Source organism: Spodoptera frugiperda, chromosome 17, assembly GCF_023101765.2.
Source record: "Spodoptera frugiperda isolate SF20-4 chromosome 17, AGI-APGP_CSIRO_Sfru_2.0, whole genome shotgun sequence".
In the NCBI taxonomy this organism is placed as follows: Eukaryota; Metazoa; Arthropoda; class Insecta; order Lepidoptera; family Noctuidae; genus Spodoptera; species Spodoptera frugiperda.
In genome coordinates, this window is record NC_064228.1 from 3,735,720 (window position 1) to 3,757,034 (window position 21,315).

Consider the following 21,315-nt stretch of genomic DNA (forward strand, 5'->3'; position numbering starts at 1 on the left):
ATTTACGCCATGATCAGTTAATCCGTGATCATGGCGCTTGCAACAGTGCCGAAATATCGGAAAGACATCGAAATTAATAAACATGGTAAATATCCCGTAATAAGTTCTAATAATAATGTTGCTAATAATACATTATACTTAGCTTATTTACTTTTAACAATATCATTGTTTCTTTTAGGCCAATTTATTAAGTTCTTCTGTTATGTTTTTGTTAATGCCTCCGTTTTTAACCGCGTATTTTAATGAAACAAGGATTGTAGTTAGTATGAGTTTGCTTTATGTTAGACGAAAACGAAATGAGACCGCGTTTGCGTGATTGGCTGACTCGAATAAACGAACCAATCAGTACCCTTAGTACCTTGAACGAAAATGAAACGAGAGCACGTTCGGCGCTCTGATTGGTTAGTTCGTTCGTGCTGGCCTATTAGAACGCCGAACGCGCTCTCGTTGCGATTACTTTAAGCGTAAAGCAAACTTGTACTAAGGGTACTGAATACAAGCAGCCGCACGTGCGGTTTTATTATCGCGATTAGTTAAAATATTACGCGGTCAAGAAAGGTTTTAGAGTTCAGGAATATTAGTTCATTATTTTGTTTAACACGTTCAATGCCGCCGACACGCCAAGCGTGTTCTTGCGAATTTCTATAACTACGCCTCGAACACGCCAAGCGTGTCCTAAATGTTTTAGTGATATTTCGAAAATTAGCCAAAATTGCCTTTTGGAATTCTCATTACATAATCTGCTAGCAATAACCTAATGATAATAGGGCGGCATCGCTATAATCATTAGGTTTTGACATCGCTATGAACTTAAAAAAAATAATGGTGGCAGTGAACGTGTTAATGAGATCGAAACGAGAGCGCGTTCGGCGCTCTGATTGGTTGTCAGAGACATTAACTATATAGCTACAATTGGATTTATTACTTTGTTAACTGTTTTCTATTGAACATGTCTTTTAGCAAACAATCTGTACAATGTATTAGGGCGTTTCTTCAAAAAACTTTAACTTTTATTTAACAGAACATTATTCTCCCGCGTTATTAAGTCTTTGACTGCCAATTGTTGAAGGCAAATCCTCCGCTAACGTCGGTCACCGGTGACTACCACGGCGTTCAATGTGTTAAGCATCATGGTAGCTTAGCATCATCTTTATTTTGATTAAATTGGTTGAGAGTTATACAGCTTAATTTATTGAAACCAAATTTTGTGTTTCAATCGGCAGAATTGTTAACTTTTGGTTGAGGATAATGACGCCGTTAACTTTTTTTTTTGAAGAATCGCCCTTTGCCTAATATGTAAACGTTATTAATTATATTCCTATAATTATTAATTATTACTCATATAATTAATGATAATAATAAGTAACAAGCAGGTTGTATAGATAGAGTGCATTACAAAGTATACTGTGATCAAAACAGACTGGGTTTTCAATAATTCATAATATTTGCAAAATTCTCAAATAGACATTAGTATACCGATGTTGTTACAATGTTTATTAGTTAACTATTATGTTATCGGCTTACTCACGTAACTGTTTGACGAGGAACTCGACTAGTTTCAAGTCGTGCTTTTTTTGTGGGGGAAAATCATCCAATGACTTCTCTCCCCCTTAGGTGAGGCGAGAGGGAGTGTCAGACTCTTACTGACTAAAAACCACCCCGTTCCTACTCCTGCTTTTCGAACCGGAGCTCCGGTAAACCCGCTAGGTAGTCCTTCAAGCCATGCTAGAGGCTCATATTCATGAGCAGTATTCCGCGACACACGACGCGGCAACTATCGCGTTGCTTTTCTACATGACTTGAAATTAGTTGAATTCCTCGTCAAACAGTTACGTGAGTGAATTCATTTAGTATGTCTCACGAAAGTTAGTAAAATTTTGTTAGTACTCATCATTTGTCTTGTTACGTTTATATGTGAAATGAGTCAATGAAATATTAGTCATCGCTTTTTCTTATTAACTGAATATAATATTATGATTATTTTAGTCCAATAATATAAGATTTAGCAATACTAACAGAAACTGCGTGCTATAATAAATGTACTTACATTATATCTTCCAATCCTTGTTATTCGTGATTTCATTGGACATTCTAACACAAAACTTGGTGGGTCAACAAACACTATTATGCCCATTTCCGACGACAGCGCCATCTACATAGCCCATATTTTACCTTTTTAATGGTAATAGAATGTAATTTAGTAAATTTTTGATTTTTAGCTTTTAGATTTCAGCTATGATCGTCCCACTGCAGGGCAAAGGCCTAAGACCCAAAGTAAAAAATACTTTTATGAAACTAGCTGAGCATTCTTAAACAGTTTCGAAAAAAAATAATGTTTTTTTAATACCTAGAATGTTCCATGAGATCGCGGATTCCCGGCTTTACTTAACTAGCAAATAATAATAGAAACAATATACATATATATAGAGAAAATAAGTGATATGAGTACTGTATGAAATACGACTTACATTGTGTATTTTTATTCTAAAATAATTTAATAACTTCGCGAGAAAATCATCTAAAATAAACAACTTGTAGTATCGACAAGATAATTTTAATCCCTGAATGTGTAACACTCTGTTTTCACCTATGTGTTATGTAATGAGTCCCGTGTTACATAGCTTATTGCCATATACCAGACACAATTTCAGACTCCGTACTATTACTGGGTGGTTTCCGAAAAGCCTATATAGGGTGACTGGTAATTAGTGAACGATATTTAAACACGTGATTGTACTCATGATTACAAACAACTTTCCCGAAGAAACTTATTTTGTATACTCATTAATTTTATTTTTATCACAATAACAAAACGACAAAATTTCGCGCGCGCTTGCTTTCGCATGATCAGCTGTTAGCAGCGAAGCGCCCGCGTTATCGGAAGACTAGTAGGTATTTTGGAACTTAACGCGCGCCAACTAATTACCAGTCACCCTATATGTATAACCCAATAATACTTTGTCTAACCTAGCAAGTAGTATCAAGTGTTCAGATAAACTTAAAGTGTAAAACATAAAAAGATATATATTTTTTACATACACCCTTAAATTTTCGCGAAGTTATGTAGACATAAGATAATATACATACATACATTTGAAATTATATAAAATCTACTTAAAACTACTACTCGCATGTACCTCGCCAAAATTGCTCGAAGCCAATCATTCATTATGTGTATATGTATAAAAAATGTCCATGTTTAGCTAAAAATTGTATTTAAAAATATATCTAGTGAATACATTATTTATGCGTTTATTTTTTTTCTTTTTATTTCTTCATAAATATGTTACTATTGGAATGTTTCTTTTTTTTTAATTTTACGTTAAAATGGAATCTCCTATTCTAGTTAAACAATAAATACTTATTAAAGCATTAATTTCGATTTCTTACTAATATTATAAATGCGAAAGTTTGTTAGTCTATCCGCCGTACTCAGACTCATTTAACGGTTACTTAACCCAGTCCTTAGTAATTGTTTTCGATACAAAATCGTTACTAAGGAATAGTTAAAGTAATAAATTGCCCTGAGGGCGGTAGTATGTGTATGCTTATTACTCAATCACGTCAAAACCGCTGGTAAAAGCTAGATAGTAAATAGGAATACCTATCTATCAGTTGATGTTCAAGTACATTAAACCTGCCAATTTATTTAATGTTTTAGTCCTTAGCAATGGTTTTCGATACAAAATCGTTACTAAGGAATAGTTTAAGTAATCATTAAATGTCTCTTAGTACGGCAGTTAGTTAGTTTTTTCATACGAATATTAAGTTAATAGGTTAAATAATGTTTTCTCTCATGTTGCCTAAGTTTTATAGTTTATTAACTATTTTAATTGTATGCCCGAGGCTTTCAAAGAATAGCAATATGTATTTATTTAGCATTGACAATGTAACTGATACATAAGCCAATATATTATTGATTTATTTACTTATTATTGTAACACAGTCGGCCATAGTCTCTTCTGATTTACAAGTTTTCTTACTTATTGAATAAATTATTTAATGAATGTTTTGTAGTTTTATTTGATAGTATGGTAATAATGACGCCTGTTGTATGCAAACTGGATCAATATAGGATAGCAGTCTTTGAATAAGAGCGGCGGCACATGATCCGTTGTTATGTCGCAGCGGCGCAGTAGCAGATAAAATAGATGACCTGTGAAACTATGTGACACTTTCCACTGATACTATACTACACGCAACACACGCGAGCCAATCACAGAGCTCTATTCAACGCTGTGCGTTTGCTTAGACAAGGGCCGCTTAAGTATCGTTTATGAATTTTATTGAAAGGCTTGCCAGATGTTACGCAGTGAGAAATGAGTTCTTCGCATAGAGTTGCTACTTCACTGAGGAAAGTATTGTTTGTGAATACGGGTGTAAGCTATGTAGCTGTGCGAGGAAGATGCGCAGCTCGAGTATGCGATGTATCGATAGTAGAGAAGCCATCCATAGCATGCACCCATCGTTCCATATATAAAAACAGCTGAGTGCGTTTCCACCAGTGCTAAGCTATGCTATACCAATGAATATGATTGGTGGAAGTTAAATGCATTCAAAACAACGTAGCATAGCACATCTCTGGGCCTAATGATCTCTGTTGTAAGCACAATGGATCAATACAGGATAGGAGTGTTTGAATAAACCTGCTACACATTCCTAGCTACTACGAAATCGGTAGGTCTTCTAGTCAGATTCTTATAAATTTTATCTACAAATGGATAATTTTCCTTTTAATTCCGTTAACATTAAAAAAAAACCAAAACACATAATTCCTTGATTTTTTATTGTCTACAAAAAATGTATTTACATTTTCTTTTCGTAAAAAATAAAAAAATGGTTGACGTAATTATGCACAACGTTAAATTCAACCTTATGTTTGAAGAAATAGAATACAGATTACAAGTCTTCTGTACTCCATTTGTAGGCTTCTTCCTCTTGTGCCTTGCGCTTGCTTTGTTGTTCGAAGTATTTCTTTTCATAGCCATTGGACCGGTCGACGCCATCCCACCGGTAGCCGGGGCGAATGTTGAACCGATTTGGGGGGAAATTGCCCTTGTATAGTGGTTTTTCTGGGGACAAACAAGACATTAACGCTGTGGCACATGACAAGTGACATATGACAGAAGTCACACATACTGCCACACTCAGAGTCATTTAATGCTTACTTAAACTATTCCTTAGTAACGATTTTGTATGGAAAACAATTGCTAAGGACTGGGTTAAGTAACCATTAAATGACTCTAAGTGCGCGAGATAGACTATCGACGAGCAAATCGACGGATGACGTCATTCATTTAATTCAAAAGTTACAACGGTATACTAAAACATAATTAAACAGGAATTAACAGCATTCATAGAAGTTCGCCTCGCAGTACTTCAGGCATTCCGACAAAATCTCCTTCCGTCCATCCACGAACAGATCATTTGTTGGATTTGCCGGAGCCACGGTAAACCCGCTATAGGTAGTCTGCAGCTCCGGATCAAACATCAGCCCTACTGGGCACTATCTGTGGTGGTCTGATGGCTCTTTGAGGCGCGCGCAGAACGCGACGCGCCGTACGCACGGGTCTGATTCTGTGCGGGCGGTGAGCTCCCTTGTTCGCCGTCCGCAGGCCCGCAAGGCAGAGACAATGGAACGCCAATTGCTACGATTCTTACACACCTCTTTCGCTATTCATCAGCAGTTGTCAGTCTGTTCATGCATGCTATTATATTATTCTTATTACTATTTGAATGCCTCGTTGGTCGAGTGGTCGCAAGTGCGACTGCCGAACAAAGGATCTCGGGTTCGATTCCCGGGTCGCGCAAAATACTAATGGGCTTTATTCGGATTTTCGAAAAATTTCTCGGTGGTAGCACGGAGTCTGGAATTGTGTCCAGTATATGGCAATAGGCTCACCCCCTATTACCCACCTATAAAACAAATGGTGAAAAGTGGGTGTATATTGTATAGCGGCATTACGTGCCGTAATGTGCACCTCTGCCTACCGCTTCGGGGATAAAAGGCGTGACGTTGTGTGTGTGTGTACTATTTCATGAAAACAAAAGTGATAATTTACCTGGTCCTAGCTCCCCTCTCTCTCGCTTCCGATCCCTCATGTACTTCAGCATGGGGTCTCCGTCCCTCTCCACCTGCCGCAGGTTGTCCTCCAGGTCCTTGTCGTCGCGGAGACGGGCCAGAGGCTTCGACGACTCGTGCATAAACTCCTGGACACGAGCCTCTTGCTCTTCCAGTTGTTTTATCCTGAAAAGCATTCGGAATAATAACTATAAGTAGAAATTGCTGGTTATCACACTAATATTATAAATGTGAAAGTTGGTTTGTTTAGATTTTTGAATGTTTGTCCGTCAATCCGTCAATCACGCTGTAACTACTAAATGGATTTTGATGAAATTGATTGATATACATATAAGGTATAAGCTGACTTTGGAGATAGGATATTTTTTATTCCATGGGAACGCGGGCGAAGTCGCTGGCATAAGCTTGTTTTGACTTAACTGAGTTGAATGTTACTTTTAACTCGAGTTTAAAGCATTTTGAGTTAATCGTTTTTTTGTGTGGTAAATAGTTCCACAAGTGACCGCTAGAGGCGCTGCAAAGTTTGCTGTAAAACAATAGCTTACCCTTTAGACCACTTCTTGTATTTTTCATCCAGTTCTCTCTGTCGGTCAGCCTTTTCTTTCTGCTTTTGCCTGTCTTCGGACGTTTCTCGTTTCACTGCAAAAGTTAACTTTTATAAAATCTTTGCTATAAGATAATATGTAGTCATGAAAATATATTTATGTAGAAGATATTCATGCTAGGATTTTCTCCTGTGTCGTGGGTGCGATTACAAACATACAAGTTCACATACACATGACACCCAGACCCGAATACAACAATTTGTGGATCACACAAAGAGTTGGTCTGTGGGGTAATCGAACCCGCTACACGTTGCGCGACAGCCGGTTGCCTAGACACCACACCAACCATGCAGTCGAGTTATTGTATTTCTCATTTATTAAGTTCTTATCTTTTTTCGGTTATTCGAACATTTCTCAGCACGGAGTCTGGAATTATGCCCAGTATATGGCAATAGGCTCAATCCCTATTACATGGGACTTATAACACAAATGGTGAAAAGTGGGTGTACATTGTACAGCGGTATTACGTGCCGTAATGTGCACGTTTGCTTACCCCTTCGACGATAAAAGGCGTGACGTTATGACATTATTATTCATTAACTTAGTACTTACATTTCCTCGACACAACCTCTGCATTCCTTCCAGAAACTTCATCAGACATTTTATTGAATACTTCATCTTCCTTTTTCCTAAACGTTTCATTTTCTTGTCTCAACTGTCTTGCGTCTTGCAAACCCGCCATCTTGCCTTCTAGTGTCTTAGCCATCTTCTTATTGGACGGTGGGGGGCTATCATTCTCTCTCTTTCTATTCCTATCAAAATTATCTTTATAACTCCTCTTTGGCGACTTCTCTGGAGATCTCCTTTTAACTGACTTCTCACTGCTTCTCTTTGTACTATCAGGCTTGGGAAGAGATTCCCATCTGCTAAACTGTCTTCTTTTAGGAGATCTGGTATCCGTTTTCCTAGGAGGACTTAAGTCACTGTCACTGCCGTGAGTTTTTGAAGTTTTTCTCGGTGGAGAAAGGTCGGAGTCATTCGGACTTCTTCGTTTATGGGACTTGTCATTGGTCCGTTTTGTGCCATCATGTCTAGAGGGGGATCTGTTCATATTTCTTCTGTTAGGAGATCTGTCTGGACTTCTTTTAGGAGATCTGTTGCTCTTTTTCCTAGGAGGACTAAAGTCACTGTCACTATCATGCTTCTTCGAAGCTTTAGCTTTATCAGTATCCCGCTTTCTTGGAGGAGAAGGATCTGAATCAGGACTTCTTCTGTCATTTCTTCTTTTTGTGCCATCATGTCTGTTAACTTGTTTTCTTCTGGGAGACCTATCAGGACTTCTTTTAGGAGACCTGCTAGCTCTTTTTCTGGGAGGGCTGAAGTCACTGTCACTATCTTGCTTTTTGGAAGCCTTAGGTTTATCAGAATCCTGTTTCCTTGGTGGAGAAAGGTCAGAATCCTTTGCCTTTTCATCCTCAGAGTCACTATACATTTTACCAAAGATCAGTTCATTCTCTTTCTCTGTCTGTTTTATGTCTCTTTTTATCTCTTCTATTTGTATTTTACTGTTGAATCCGTCATCCTGTGAATATAATTTTGGTTATTTTGACTTTCTACTTAACACCTATTAGGTATTTCAGTTTCCTGAAATGTTTGAATGTATTGTTTAATTCTAGTTTTGAAAATTAGAAAATATGTACAATTTTGAAACATTGTTGAACAAATTGGCTTTGTAGAATCAGTACAATCAGTAATATGGTCCTGTGAGGTTGGTCCTTAGTTTTAAATATCCCTGTATTAGTGTATGCTAATGGCTTCTGCTGATCTATGTATTTTATTTTAAATGTTGCTCTCACAGTCACATTGGGTCTTACTCATGTCGTGAGTGCTTTACAAACACACAAGACACACAGACCCGAAACAACAATTTGTGGATCACACAGAGTTGCTCTACGCAGGAATCGAACCTGCTACACATTGCACTGCGGGCAGTTGCCCAGCCACCACAAGAACCGTGCAGTCCATATATAAAAGGTGACTGATTTTTTTTATACTTAATTGGGCAGCACTTGGCCATCATTTCGCCTGGTAGTCTGAATGATTATAATTATAATTTATTTTATTAGACATTGGGCTGGTTCAAAACAATTTAGCTTATCCTACAACGGAGATTACAAAAGGTTTGTGTGGTCTGGTAAGGGTAACCTAACAGTTCTGCGATCTAGACTTAGTTAATGAGTCCCTTTCATTTACATAGCGTATAATTTTTATATATGATTAGCTGAGTGTAAATTAGATAATAAGGTACGATGGGGTTGACGTATCCATTTGGACAAAAACCCCTTAAATAATAAAGAAAGAAAAGGACATCGGGCGTTTTTTACCCGATTTTTAAAAGTCGCGAACATAAACCAAAATATTTTTAAATGATAGTGTTTGCAATCATATTTAATATTGTGTAGTTATTTTGATTCACAAAAATGGGAAAATGGAAATAATTAGTAAAATTAAAATGATACTTTAAGTTGACTATTTTTCCTAATTACTAAACGACCGCTCAGTAAGTTAAAATATCACTCCGTGGTATTTTTGTAAACCCAATCAGACTAAATCCGTCAAGTTGATGTGCATGTTTCGTTCTCACTCTCGCCCATAGTCTTATAACTGGTATTATGTTGCGCTCGCGCAGGTCGCTTATCTTACTACATCGCAGTCCTTCGTCATCATCATCGCAGTCCTTCGCCAAAAGTTAAGAGAAAAATATGTTGTTTTAATTATTTTTGATTCCCCTTTTCCTCTTCAATTATTGCCCAAAAACATTTATAAATATTTTTTAAATGTCCAATTTCTCCTTATTGCCACGACCCACAGATATGGGAACTATACCACTGTGAACTAGATTTAATTGCCTATCCACCGTACCTAATTTTATTTTTGTTCGCCGTAGGTAAGTGTCCCATACAAAAATGCCCGATGTTCTTTATTTTACCTGATTAATAACTTTCCATTTGGTGCTAGAACTGAACTGCTCGGCCTTCTTGACTTCCTCTGGCCTGTCATCAATGATGCCTGCAATCTGGGGGGCGTCCTCTCCCTGGTCAAACACATCTAGCTCGTCCCCTTCTAGGGTGCGAAGCTTTGACAGGTCAATGTCATCATCGATTATTTTCAATCTGGAATTAAAGATAAATTTATGTCTATTTATAAATGATATTTATTTTACAAACAGGTTATAAAATAACACTTTTACATGTCAATCTCTTAAATAACTAGATGAGGCCGGCATTTCCTATCGGAGTACTCTGAGAAGAAATGCCGAAACAAACTCAGAGGTCATAGTCTCTTTTAAAGTCCAGACGAAATCAATTAAAGATGTCGGAGAAATATCGGAATATAATATTGGAAACTCACAAAGACTAATAAACATGGGAAATATCCCGTTTTAAGTTCTAATAACATTCATTTATACCAGTGGTCAATCTCTGGTTGAATATTGGTTGCATTGTTCTTGCATGATAGAACTTGTTTAATAAATGCAACCCACAGAGTTGTTGTGTAAGTTATTGAAGAAGAGTTACCATGTATGTAGTTTCTTTCTTCTTTTCCATTGGAACCTACATTGTCTAAACAGTGAACAGATACACAAAGAGGCTGCATGAAATTACCTTTAGGAAATATGGGTATAAAGGACAATCAAGCAAACCCGTCATCTGATAGTAAATACCAAAAACCACCATGAAGTTGTTGGACACCTAGTATCTTACTAATATTATAATAGTGAATGTTTGTAAGGTTATGTGTACATACACATACAAAACAAACATTTGTTACTCAACCACGTCACAATGACTCAAGGGATCGGAATGAAATTTGGAACAGGGGTTTATTGCCTGGAATAACACGTAGGTTACTTTATATCTCACAGGAATGCAGGCAAAGCTGACAGAAAACCAAGTCGCTGGCATAAGCTAGTATTATAACATTGTATTCTTTGGTTAGACTTTCACAAAATACAATATTTAACTTTTTATAGGTTATTTATTAATGAATGTAAATATCAAACACATAAGATAAAGATTTTGGCTTAAAGGTGCTATTTCACCATAGTATCTTGATTGAGACATTTGGTGTTAGAGAATTACCTAAGTTTCCTTTTACATTATCTATTTCAATTATCTGTTCAGATGACTGATTTTTACAGTATGTAATGATGGTAATTATCTCCATGAACTTCTAACAATGAATACTTTCTTAGTTAAAACGTAATATTTAGAAGATATTGAAAATACAGCACTGATTTTAACTTCTTAATCTATTTGATGTTGTACATTGTGGCAAAACGGAGGGAATTGTATAATTGTGTATCATTCACGAAATATATTGAGAAGGTGTGTTAACAAATAGATAATGCTGTTGCATACAAATAATCTCAGTAAGAATACATAATAAATGTGAATTAAATTACAGTTTTTATTACAAAATCCTTAATTTAATTGTAGAAAAACATACCCAGTTCCTTTGATAACTTTTTTCTTCTTTTTCTTTTTGTCTTTCGACGGACCACTCAGATATTTTTGCAAGTACGCTTTCTGGTTTATAGTTGTACCCATTTTGATTAATTGTATAAACTTTTCTTAATGAATATTACCTATTTTGATACAATAGTTCAAGTTACAAGATATCACGAATGGAACTGAACTGACTTGGACTTGCTCCGTTGACATCTGACAGTTATGAGAAGCGTTGTTCAAAAGTTTAGCATGATAATTATGATGTCCTTTTCTTACACTTGCGATAACATGAGATCGAAATAATAAAAATATGATGCTAAAAATACCAAAAAATATGGAATGAACTACAAATTAGAGATGTGCATCCAAACATTTAGAATCGTAAAATAAAATTATTTATGTTTATTTAAAAATAATCGAATAAAGAAAAAAAATCCCCGGGAAAGTCTGTACCCGGCTTAATAATGTTACGTTGTAAAATCATAACTTAATCGTAATGAGGTTATAAAAAAAAAAACACAAAATTACTACAGTTATACTGTTTAATAATTTTTTTCATCAATGCTTTTATACTTATATAAATAAACATATTTCATGTCCATTGGTGAGTAGCATTTGTCGTTTAAATATTACATATATCATTGAACTTGTAGGTGCAATGATATATGATTCCATCGGTATTATATATGATTTTAGGAGCTAGGTAGGAGAGCCTTGTGTCCTATTAGTTAGGGTTTCTTCTAAGTAAAACTCCGTTGGAAGGTGTAGTGAAGAATGCCTGATTTATTCGGAAACTACGCAACTTTATATTCCTATTTACAAAACAACAATATGTAGTTAGATACGGTTAGACGTATATTTTAATCAATTGCGACGCGCCGGCGCTCATAAACAAACCGCTTTTTTCGAAGCGACAACAAACCGCTTATTTCGAAGCGACAACAAACCGCTTATTTCGAAGCGACCACGCACGGCACGGTGTTGCGAAAACAATGCTGGTGCCGCTGCGATGTTTCTCGTTTCTATTTATCCTGTTTCTGACAGTGGTCAAAACGTAAAACTGTCTTTTTCAAGACAATGCTTTAGAACGTTTCTTGCTAACGGAGAAATATCGCTTGGTAATTGGTATTGCTTGAGGTATGTGGCAACTGGGAAGGTATATGGTTGGTAAGTAAGGTAAGTATAATATGATTGGTAATTGTGGTAAGGTAAGTATATAAGGTTTGGTATTAAGGTCTATAAGGTTTGTAATGGGGTAATGGGCGTATAGAAGGAAGGAAATCCGATGGGTACGTAGGTGACCAGACTGAAAAGTAATTAAATATAATTTAAAACATAAAAAGATTTTGTCTTTCTTAAACTAACTATTAAAGTAAAACTTGTTTATATATTATAGTTTTTCAAAATAATTGGGGAGTTTCCTATGTCAAAAATAAATTATTTTAACATTTCAATATATGTAGGTATTAAAATATCGACGCGTATATTTAATGTAAATTAATTGTATCTTACGCTTTTGCTGCTATGAAAATCAGAAAAAGAAATATGAAATAAAATAAAACAATGTTCAGTACTCCATTTCCAGAACACATATCTGTAAGAGTAACTTATCATACATATCGTCACGCCCTTAATCCCCGAAGGGGTAGGCAGAGATGCACATTATGACACGTAATGGCACTGTGTACACCCACTTTTCACAATTTATGTTGTAAGTCCCATGTAATAGGTGGTGAGCCTATTGCTATATACCGGGCACATTTCCAGACTCCGTGCTACTACTGAGAAATTTTCGAAAAACCGAAAAAAGCCCAGCAATACTTCGCCCGACCCGGGAATCGAACCCGAGACCCCTTGCCCGGCAGTCGCACTTGCAACCATTAGGCCACCGAGGCAGTCAACTTAACGAGCAAGAGTAACTTATAATTTTTTTAATATCCATTGTTCTGTATGTGTGTAAGTTAAAAAAAAAACAAATGGCCTATGGCGTAGGCTCCATACATATTAGAATATGCAAGTGACGTCAGCCCAAGTGCGGGTCTACGGACGGAGAGCAAGGGTAGGGTAGGCTGGGTACGGTTGTAACAATTTTCCTTTAATTGTCCATATCTATATGTTAATACGTGATACAAATACTTTGGACCCCATTTTACGAAAATTGCGCGGACGTAGAAGCATACAATTTGGTACACTTATAGTTTATGTGTAGGAGAAGTTGAGAACGGTATAATATTTTTCAAAAATAATGCTTATAAAGAATTATTTTTGAAAAATATTACCGTTAAAAAATATATCAATAAATAAAACATTACACACACTACCATGCATAGTATCTGATCGTATTTGACAAAACGTCAAAATCGACAGACATAATTATTTGACAAAACGTCAAAATCGACAGACTTTGCGATGATATTTTCACGTCTCATATGAATAGAGTTTTCCTGTTCATGATGCGCTGGTATATATTAATTTGAATTTTACAAAACTAATAGCAAATATCGTTAAATAAAAATTATCCTTGAAGGCTTGAACGTATGTTAAGTGGTATCGTAAATTAAATCGTATATGGTCGAATTTCGACCACTAGGCGACCACTAGTTACAATAATAATTACAACTACTAGCAACGTCAGGTGCAATGTTCACCCCTAACCTATAGGTTAGTTTCGGTGATATTTGCGTTGTTACAACCGTACCCAGCCCACCTTAACTAGTATTTAATAAAATTAATTGTTACTTACGCTCTTGCTGCTGCTCTGAAAATCAGAAATAGAAATGTGAAATAAATTAAAGCAATGTTTAGTACTTTAGGCTTATGTCCTATAAGTATCATTTCTAACCATACCAACCAACCATAGGCGTAGCCAGGGGGGGGGGTTTGGGGGTTCAAACCCCCCCGAAAATGCGTACCTAGACATTACAGAGCGTTATTTTTGTAGTTAGCATAGTACATCCCCTGTTTGGTCTCTATGACTATTTTTATGAATCTGTTTATTACATATGACATAAATTTTCTTTTTTTCTCATGTATGAAGGAAGTTTTTTTTTTTACATTTAATGCGTCGACTTTCTTGAACCCCTCCCGATACTAAAACCTGGCTACACTTATGGCATCTACAATACACAAATTAAAATTACTGCTACAACCATCTAAATAAAAATTGTTACAACCGATTCCAACCTCCCGTTTGAATTGCATAGGGACCGAAACTACCGGACCGCTTTAGAAAAATCTTTCACCGTTGTAATCATACTTTATTCCTAGGACAAAGAACAAGACTAGCTAGTTTTTATTAAATTAATTGTATCTTACGCTCTTGCTGCTGCTAAGCTGAAAATCAGAAATAGAAATGTGAAATAAATTAAAACAATGTTTAGTACAGTAGAAGCTCCTTATTCGCGCTTCCTTCATTCGTGTTTTCACTATTCGCGGATTGAAAAAATGCGATCCAATTTCTTTATTCGCGGATCGAATCGAAATATCGGTGCATAACCTAAAAAAATACATTCGCTATCCTTTGTCAACGCGTCAGTAGAAGGATAAAAAAATAAAATAGACCTTATTACAATACGTCTAGATTGTGACTTCTGCCTAAATCTAGTGTGACCTAAACCTGATGATAATAATATTATCATCAGGCAATCTGTATGATCAGGAAAGTTCAAATAAACATTTTTTTATCTACTATTTGCTTCTTGATTTCGTCATTTAGGAACGAATCCCCTATAACCCCATACAAATTAGCATTCCATATTCACGGCATATTTACGGAACGCATACCCCGCGAATAAAGAGCTTCTACTGTACTCCATTTTCAGAACACACATCTGTAAGAGTAATTTATCAAATTTTTGATATCCGTCGATCTATTCGTGTGTAAGAGGTATTTCGAGATTTTTCTCGTTCGGGATCATGCGACGGTTTCCGGCAACTGTAGGCCTATGGCTCCTTACACATTAACACCGTACCCAGCCTATCTTGGCTAATACCTATTTAACCAAATTAATTGTATCTTACGCTCTTGCTGCTGCTAAGCTGAAAATCAGAAATAGAAATCTATACTAATATTATAAAGCTGAAGAGTTTGTTTGTTTGTTTAAACGCGCTAATCTCCGGAACTACTAGTCCGATTTGAATAATTCTTTTTGTGTTGGATAGTGCATTTATCGAGAAAGGCTGTAGGCCATAAAACATCACGCTATGGCTAAAAGGAGCTGAGCAGAGCGGGTGAAACCGCGCGGAAGTAGCTAGTGTGGAATAAAATAAAACAATGTTTAGTACTCCATTCCCAGAATACGTAAGTCTGTCTGTATGAGTATTAACTTATAAATTTTTTTATATCGAGTTTTTTCTCGTTCGGGATCATACGATGGTCTCCGGCCACCTAATCTATAGTTTATAGTTTCGGTGATATTTGCGTTATTAAGGTGCTCCCACACAGCAGTTGTATAACGTTAGGGACTGACTTAACATTTGTGTTTAAACAAATTATAACAGTAGTTGTAGAGTATGTTACACGCTATTGCAAATGTTATATTGTTACACATTGTTGTATAACGTTATATAACCGCTGTGTGGGAACACTTTTACAACCGTACCCAGCCCACCTTAGCTAGCATTTAACCAAATTAATTGTATCTTACGCTCTTGCTGCTGCTCTGAAAATCAGAAATAGAAATGTGAAATAAATTAAAACAATTTTTAGTGTTTCATTTTCAGAAAATTTTGATTGAAATATCATTTCTAACTCTCGAAGTCGTCTTTATGCATTTCCAAGGCAACTACATTACACAAATTATCAAAATTACTACTACAACCATCCCCACCAAAATTGTTACAACCAATTCCACCCCCCGTTTTGATAACAAATCTGTCGCCAGCACGACACTAGTATTTAACAAAATTAATTGTATCTTACGCTCTTGCCGCTCTGAAAATCAGAAATAGAAATAAAAATCTATACTTCTATACTTAATATTATAAAGTTGTAGAGTTTGTTTGTTTGATTGTTTAATTGTTTGATTGTTTGTTTGTTTGTTTGAACGTGCTAATCTCCGGAACTACAGGAATAATTATTTTTATGTTGGATAGTGAATTTATCGAAGAAGGCTATAAGCTATATAACATCACACTGTGATCAATAGGAGCCGAGCAGAGCGGGTTAAACCGCGCGGAAGTAGCTAGTGTGATATAAAATAAAACAATGTTTAGTGCTCTCTTTCCAGAACACATATTTGTAAGAAAGAACACATAAAATCAGGTGCAAGGCCACTTCAGCTATTTCTAATCAACAGTAGTAGCATTTGTATCAGGCCACTGTCCTATAAACATTCTTATGCATTTCCAAGGCATTTAAAATACATTAATTATTATTAAAAAAAAAAAAAAACGTTGCCCCACATTAGGATTTTCTCCTGTGTCGTGGGTGCGTTTACAAACATACAATTTCACATGTAAATGACACCTAGACCCGAAACAAGAATTTGTGTCACACAAAGAGTTGCTCCGTGCGGGAATCGAACCCGCTACCCGTTGCACGGCAGCCAGTTGCCCAGCCACCGCACCAACCGTGCAGTCAAATTATAAAGTTAATGTTACAACAATCCCCATTAAAATTGTTACAACCGATTCCACCCCCGTTTTGGTAACAAATGTGCGTTGTTATAACCGTACCCAGCCTACATTAGCTAGTATTTACTTAAATTAATTAGAACTTACTTGTTTCTTGCCCTGAAAATCAGAAATAGAAACGTGATTAAAAAGAATTGATTGATACTCCATTTTCAGAATACACCTCAGAGTTTGGCGCTCTAATTGGCCGGCTCGAATGAACCAACCAATCAGAGCACCGAACGCGCCCTTGTTTCGACCTCATTAAACGTAAAACAAACTCGTAACGACCAATTTCATATAAACTATCTATCTGTAAACCTCACTAAAGAATAAAGATACAATTTTGACATAAGGGGCCATCCATTAATTACGTCACACGTTAAGGGGGGAAAGGGGGTCGACGAAGTGTGACTTTATGTGACAAGGGGGAGGGAGGGGTGTTAAATTTCGTGACGTCACATTTCAATTATTATAATCTAACTGTTAAAACACGAACTTGAAACTATAATCTAAAATCTCAAAAAAATCTAGATGTAAAATTATAAAATGTGACGTCACACTAGGGAGGGGGGGGGTCTCACAAATGTGATAAGGACGAGAGAGGGGGTCAAAAATCATGAAATTTGTGTGCCCCTAAGCCATACAAGATCATGTGTCAACATTGGTTGGTTTATTCACACCGGCCAATCAGAGCGCCGAACGCGCTCTCGTTTCGTTTTCGTTTAACGTAAAGCAAACTCATACTAAAGGTATAGCCTAAGCAAGAGTAGCAATAATACTATTCAATAAAATTAATTGGAACTTACTACTTTATAGCCCTGAAAAACAGAAATAAAAAAAATAAATAAAAAAAAGCAATATTTGGTATTCCATTTTTAACCGACTTCAAAAAACACTCGGATGCTGGAACGGTATTCAAATTTAATTTAATTAAGTCAAACAACTATAATATATTCCTATCTCTGTCTTTTATAAAGGATTTGTAGAGACAAAACTACTTTTAAGAGCGTCTTAAAATTGAGTGACGTTTGAGTATTTGACTATAAATTGTCAATAATTCATTGTTCCATTCGTGTTCGAGAGATATTGCAAGCGTTTACTCGTTCAACCGGTATTCGATTCTTTGCAACCTTAAACATAGGGCTTAGTACGAGTTTGCTTTTCGGTTAAAGTAATCGAAACGAGAGCGCGTTCGACGGTCCGATTGGTGGGTTCATTCAAGCCGACCAATCAGAGTGGCGAACGCGCTATCGTTCGATTACTTCAAACGTAAAGCAAACTCCTACTAAGGGTACTGTTATTACCAATAGTGTAAGATCCCCGTAGTCCGTTACTATTTCACACCGAGCGCCTTCAATCATTCTTAATGACACAAGTTTTGTTCTCCTCTCCGAGCCGGTTTTTGTGAACGGACCCTTGGATGCATGAGAAGCGGACGTCGTAAACCTCCGGGCCACCACGTCTTCGACATACCATTCAGGCTCACTCTAAAGGTGCGGCTAGGCTAGTCCTTTCCATCGTCGAACCACAAGACAATCGGCGAGGCGTCACCGTTTCATGGTGGATATCCCACCCACTCGCACGAAGCGCTTCGCTTCAAGCTTCCTTGTGCGAACTGCTAGGGAGTGGAACTCCTTGCCGGAGTCTGTGTTTCCCGATGGGTATAACCTGGGTGTCTTCAAAGCCCGAGTGAATAGGTTGCTTATGGGCAGACGTGCTCCATCGTATCATCACTTACCATCAGGCGAGATAGCGGCCAAACGTCGGCCCATTTAACATAAAAAAAAGACGAACAGAGCACGAGCGGAGTACGAGCCGAACAAAATTCGTCTAGTGTGGACCAACTTACAAGCTTCGAACGAGCGCGCTGCGAGCATTTCGGTCGTGCTCGGCTGCGTTCCGCCTGTTGTCGGTTTTTCACGAACACAAAGGAATTTGCTTCGCGCTCGCGCAAAGGGATGTGCGTTGGTTCGTTGTACGTCCACACTTGACGCCGCGAACGACGAATCCGAGAACGGCTCCGCTTGTGCTCCGCTCGTGCTTCGCTTGTGCTCCGCTTGTGCTTCGCTCGTGCTTCGCTCGTGCTCGGTTCGTCTAGCGTAGACGCACCTTATGAGTTTGCCGCCATATAAAAATACTTACCTCCATGCTTGTAGAGTCATCCTAGTAAAAATTAAAACAACGTATTTTACATAACACTATAATACGGCAATATACATTTATGTGGAATGGACCTCTCAACTCGTTGGTTGAGAGGTCGCAAATGGGACAAGGGGTCTCGGGTTCGATTCTCGGGCAAAGACTAACGGGGTTTTTTCCGGTTTTTAAAAAAATTCTCAGCACGGAGTCTGGAATTGTGTCCAGTATATGGCAATAGGCTCACCCCCTATTACAACTTATAACACAAATGGTGAAAATTGGGTGTAGGTAACGTAATGTGCACCTCTGCCTAACCCTTCAAGGATTAAAAGGCGTGACGTTGTTATATGTGGAAGATTGCTATTGTTCCTGGGTACGATACACAGTAATCTTTTTTTATGGAACAGACGTATCACCTGATGGTAAGCACGCCGCCGCTCATGGACACTTAAATGATAAATGATATTTATTTCTGTAAGTAGGTTACAAAATAACACTTTTATACGTCACTATTTCAAATAGCTAGATGAGGCAGCAAGCACCAGAGGCGTTACAAGTGCATTGCCGACCTTTTGGGGGTTAGGAATTTAAGGGTTGTTGGGGAATTAGGGATTGGGAAGATTGGGGTATTTGGCCTCTGGTAACCTCACTCACACAACGCAAACTTTGTTTCACGTCGGTTTTCGGTGAGGCCGTGGTATCACTTCGGTCGAGTCGGCCCATACGTGCCGAAGCGTGTAAATCTATCCATCTATTGGATTCCGGCAGTAGTTGTATGAAGAAAAGTACTTACTTCTTCGGTATCATCAAGCTAGAGAAAATTAAAGAAATATATTTAATATTTAAAATGTAGCTGTAGCAGTGAACAGGGGCCTTAGTCTGCTATTACAATTGGGTATTATCCTCGGTCAAAAATAAATTATTACAACTTTTCAATACAATAAAATATTAAAAAATAATCACACTCTCATTCATAAATTTGATGAACTATTTAATTTTCGATTTTTTCTAGCTAAATTTCTAGAAATAAGTCTGCTATTTGACGTCAAAAACTTATGACGTCATAATGCACTATTTCATACAAAGTTCATAGAAAATATCGTTTTTGACGTTTCGAAAAAAGTATTGAATTTGACTAGTAGGAAACTAGCCTATTGTGTCAGAATGGTCGATCATTGAGCAGTGCAAGAGGGACGGAGCTACACAACCTACATAGCTCCGTCCCTCTCTCTCAGGATTCTTGACACTTGTATTCGTATGTTTTGTTTCACAAAGGCAGTTAAAAACCGCGTTTCAACTTGGAGTGTCTGGACGCCACAACTGCAACACAAGAGGACAGCGCGCTGCCCACTCGCCGTCGCCTTTTTTGTATTGACGTTATATAATATATCATACGACATACGATTTAAACTTCAAATTAAAATGACAAGTAGCTATGCTACGAAGATGTAATAATAGCTAAGCTGTGAAACTATGTGACCGTTTTTACTGATACTAAACTATGTAGCTGTGCGAGGAAGATGCGCAGCTCGAGTATGCGATGTATCGATGGTAGGGAAGCCATCCGTAGCATACATCCATAGCGCGCGTCTTTCCATATAAAAAGCATTGCTTAGCTTAGTCCATTTTCACCAGTGCTAAGCTACGTGTACTAATGAACATGACTGGTGGAAGCCAAACGCATCCATAGCAACATCGCACAGCACATCTCTGGTGGAAAATCACCCTAAGAAGCTTGTCTTAAATTAATTAATTTTTGGAATGTTTTACTATGATGTTACTTACCTCTCTACTATGCTGTTAATGATAGTAAAAAAACATCATTAATTTTTAAAAAGTGGTATTAACAGTAATAGAGAGTTATAGGAAAGTATATTTTAATGGTAATTTATTGTAACCCGTTTTTTTTTTGAGGACAATCATTGAATTTGTGAATGTTGTCAATTTACTTACCTCGATGAACATTACTCCAACGACGCGCCCGTGCTAGTAAAACATAAAATTAAAATGGCATTAACAGTAATCCATACTTACTACCTATACATCATCAATCATCAACAGCCTGTAAGTGGCCACTGCTGACCAAAAGCCTCTTCTCATACGGAGAAAGTTTGAGCATTAATCATCACGCAATTTCAATCTTATAATTAGAAATCATAAGCCTAGGTTTCCTCACGATGTTTTCCTTCACCGTTTGTCAGTGGTGTCTAAATATTCTTAGAAAGTACATGTAAGTCTTAAAAAGTCACATTGGTTCTTGCCGTTGGTAGGTTTCCAACCCGCATTCTCATGCATGAGAAGCAGGCGTCTTAAACTTCGGGCCACCAAGACACACATGGCATACAAATTATAATATTATAGACTCCGGCTCAGTTTCATCCGCTCGGTACCCTTATTGTTGGTTGGTTTAATCGAGCCGACC

At 37.2% G+C, this 21,315-nt stretch overlaps 1 protein-coding gene and 1 long non-coding RNA gene across 3 annotated transcripts; both read right to left on the reverse strand.

Annotated features, from left to right (window-relative positions):
• Positions 1–4,769: 4,769 nt before the first annotated feature.
• On the reverse strand, positions 4,770–11,312 carry LOC118276735 (BUD13 homolog). The gene is made up of 6 exons (XM_035595243.2): positions 11,137–11,312; positions 9,617–9,800; positions 7,240–8,209; positions 6,628–6,721; positions 6,063–6,247; positions 4,770–5,072 (listed from the first exon to the last, which is right to left on the reverse strand). The coding sequence occupies exons 1-6, from the start codon at positions 11,235–11,237 to the stop codon at positions 4,900–4,902; spliced, it is 1,707 nt and encodes a 568-aa protein (XP_035451136.2). The 5' UTR covers positions 11,238–11,312; the 3' UTR covers positions 4,770–4,899.
• Positions 11,313–12,448: 1,136 nt separating this feature from the next.
• LOC118276793 (uncharacterized) lies at positions 12,449–17,627 on the reverse strand. Of its 2 annotated transcripts, XR_007706157.1 has the most exons (4): positions 16,860–17,627; positions 16,060–16,071; positions 15,785–15,799; positions 12,449–15,176 (listed from the first exon to the last, which is right to left on the reverse strand). It is a non-coding gene; the product is annotated as an uncharacterized LOC118276793 (long non-coding RNA). The 2 variants fall into 2 exon arrangements; XR_007706156.1 differs by lacking the exons at positions 16,060–16,071; positions 16,860–17,627 and having other exon boundaries at positions 12,449–13,896; positions 14,454–15,176; positions 15,785–16,043.
• Positions 17,628–21,315: the final 3,688 nt, after the last annotated feature.

Excerpts from the sequence above, each read along its gene's own strand:
- LOC118276735 (XM_035595243.2), bottom strand. The coding sequence starts at position 11,237 with ATGGGTACAACTATAAACCAGAAAGCGTACTTGCAAAAATATCTGAGT. Across the intron at positions 9,801-11,136 it reads AAAGTTATCAAAGGAACTGG|ATTGAAAATAATCGATGATG; the intron begins GTATGTTTTTCT and ends CTTTAATTCCAG. Across the intron at positions 6,248-6,627 it reads TACAAGAAGTGGTCTAAAGG|GATAAAACAACTGGAAGAGC; the intron begins GTAAGCTATTGT and ends AATGCTTTTCAG.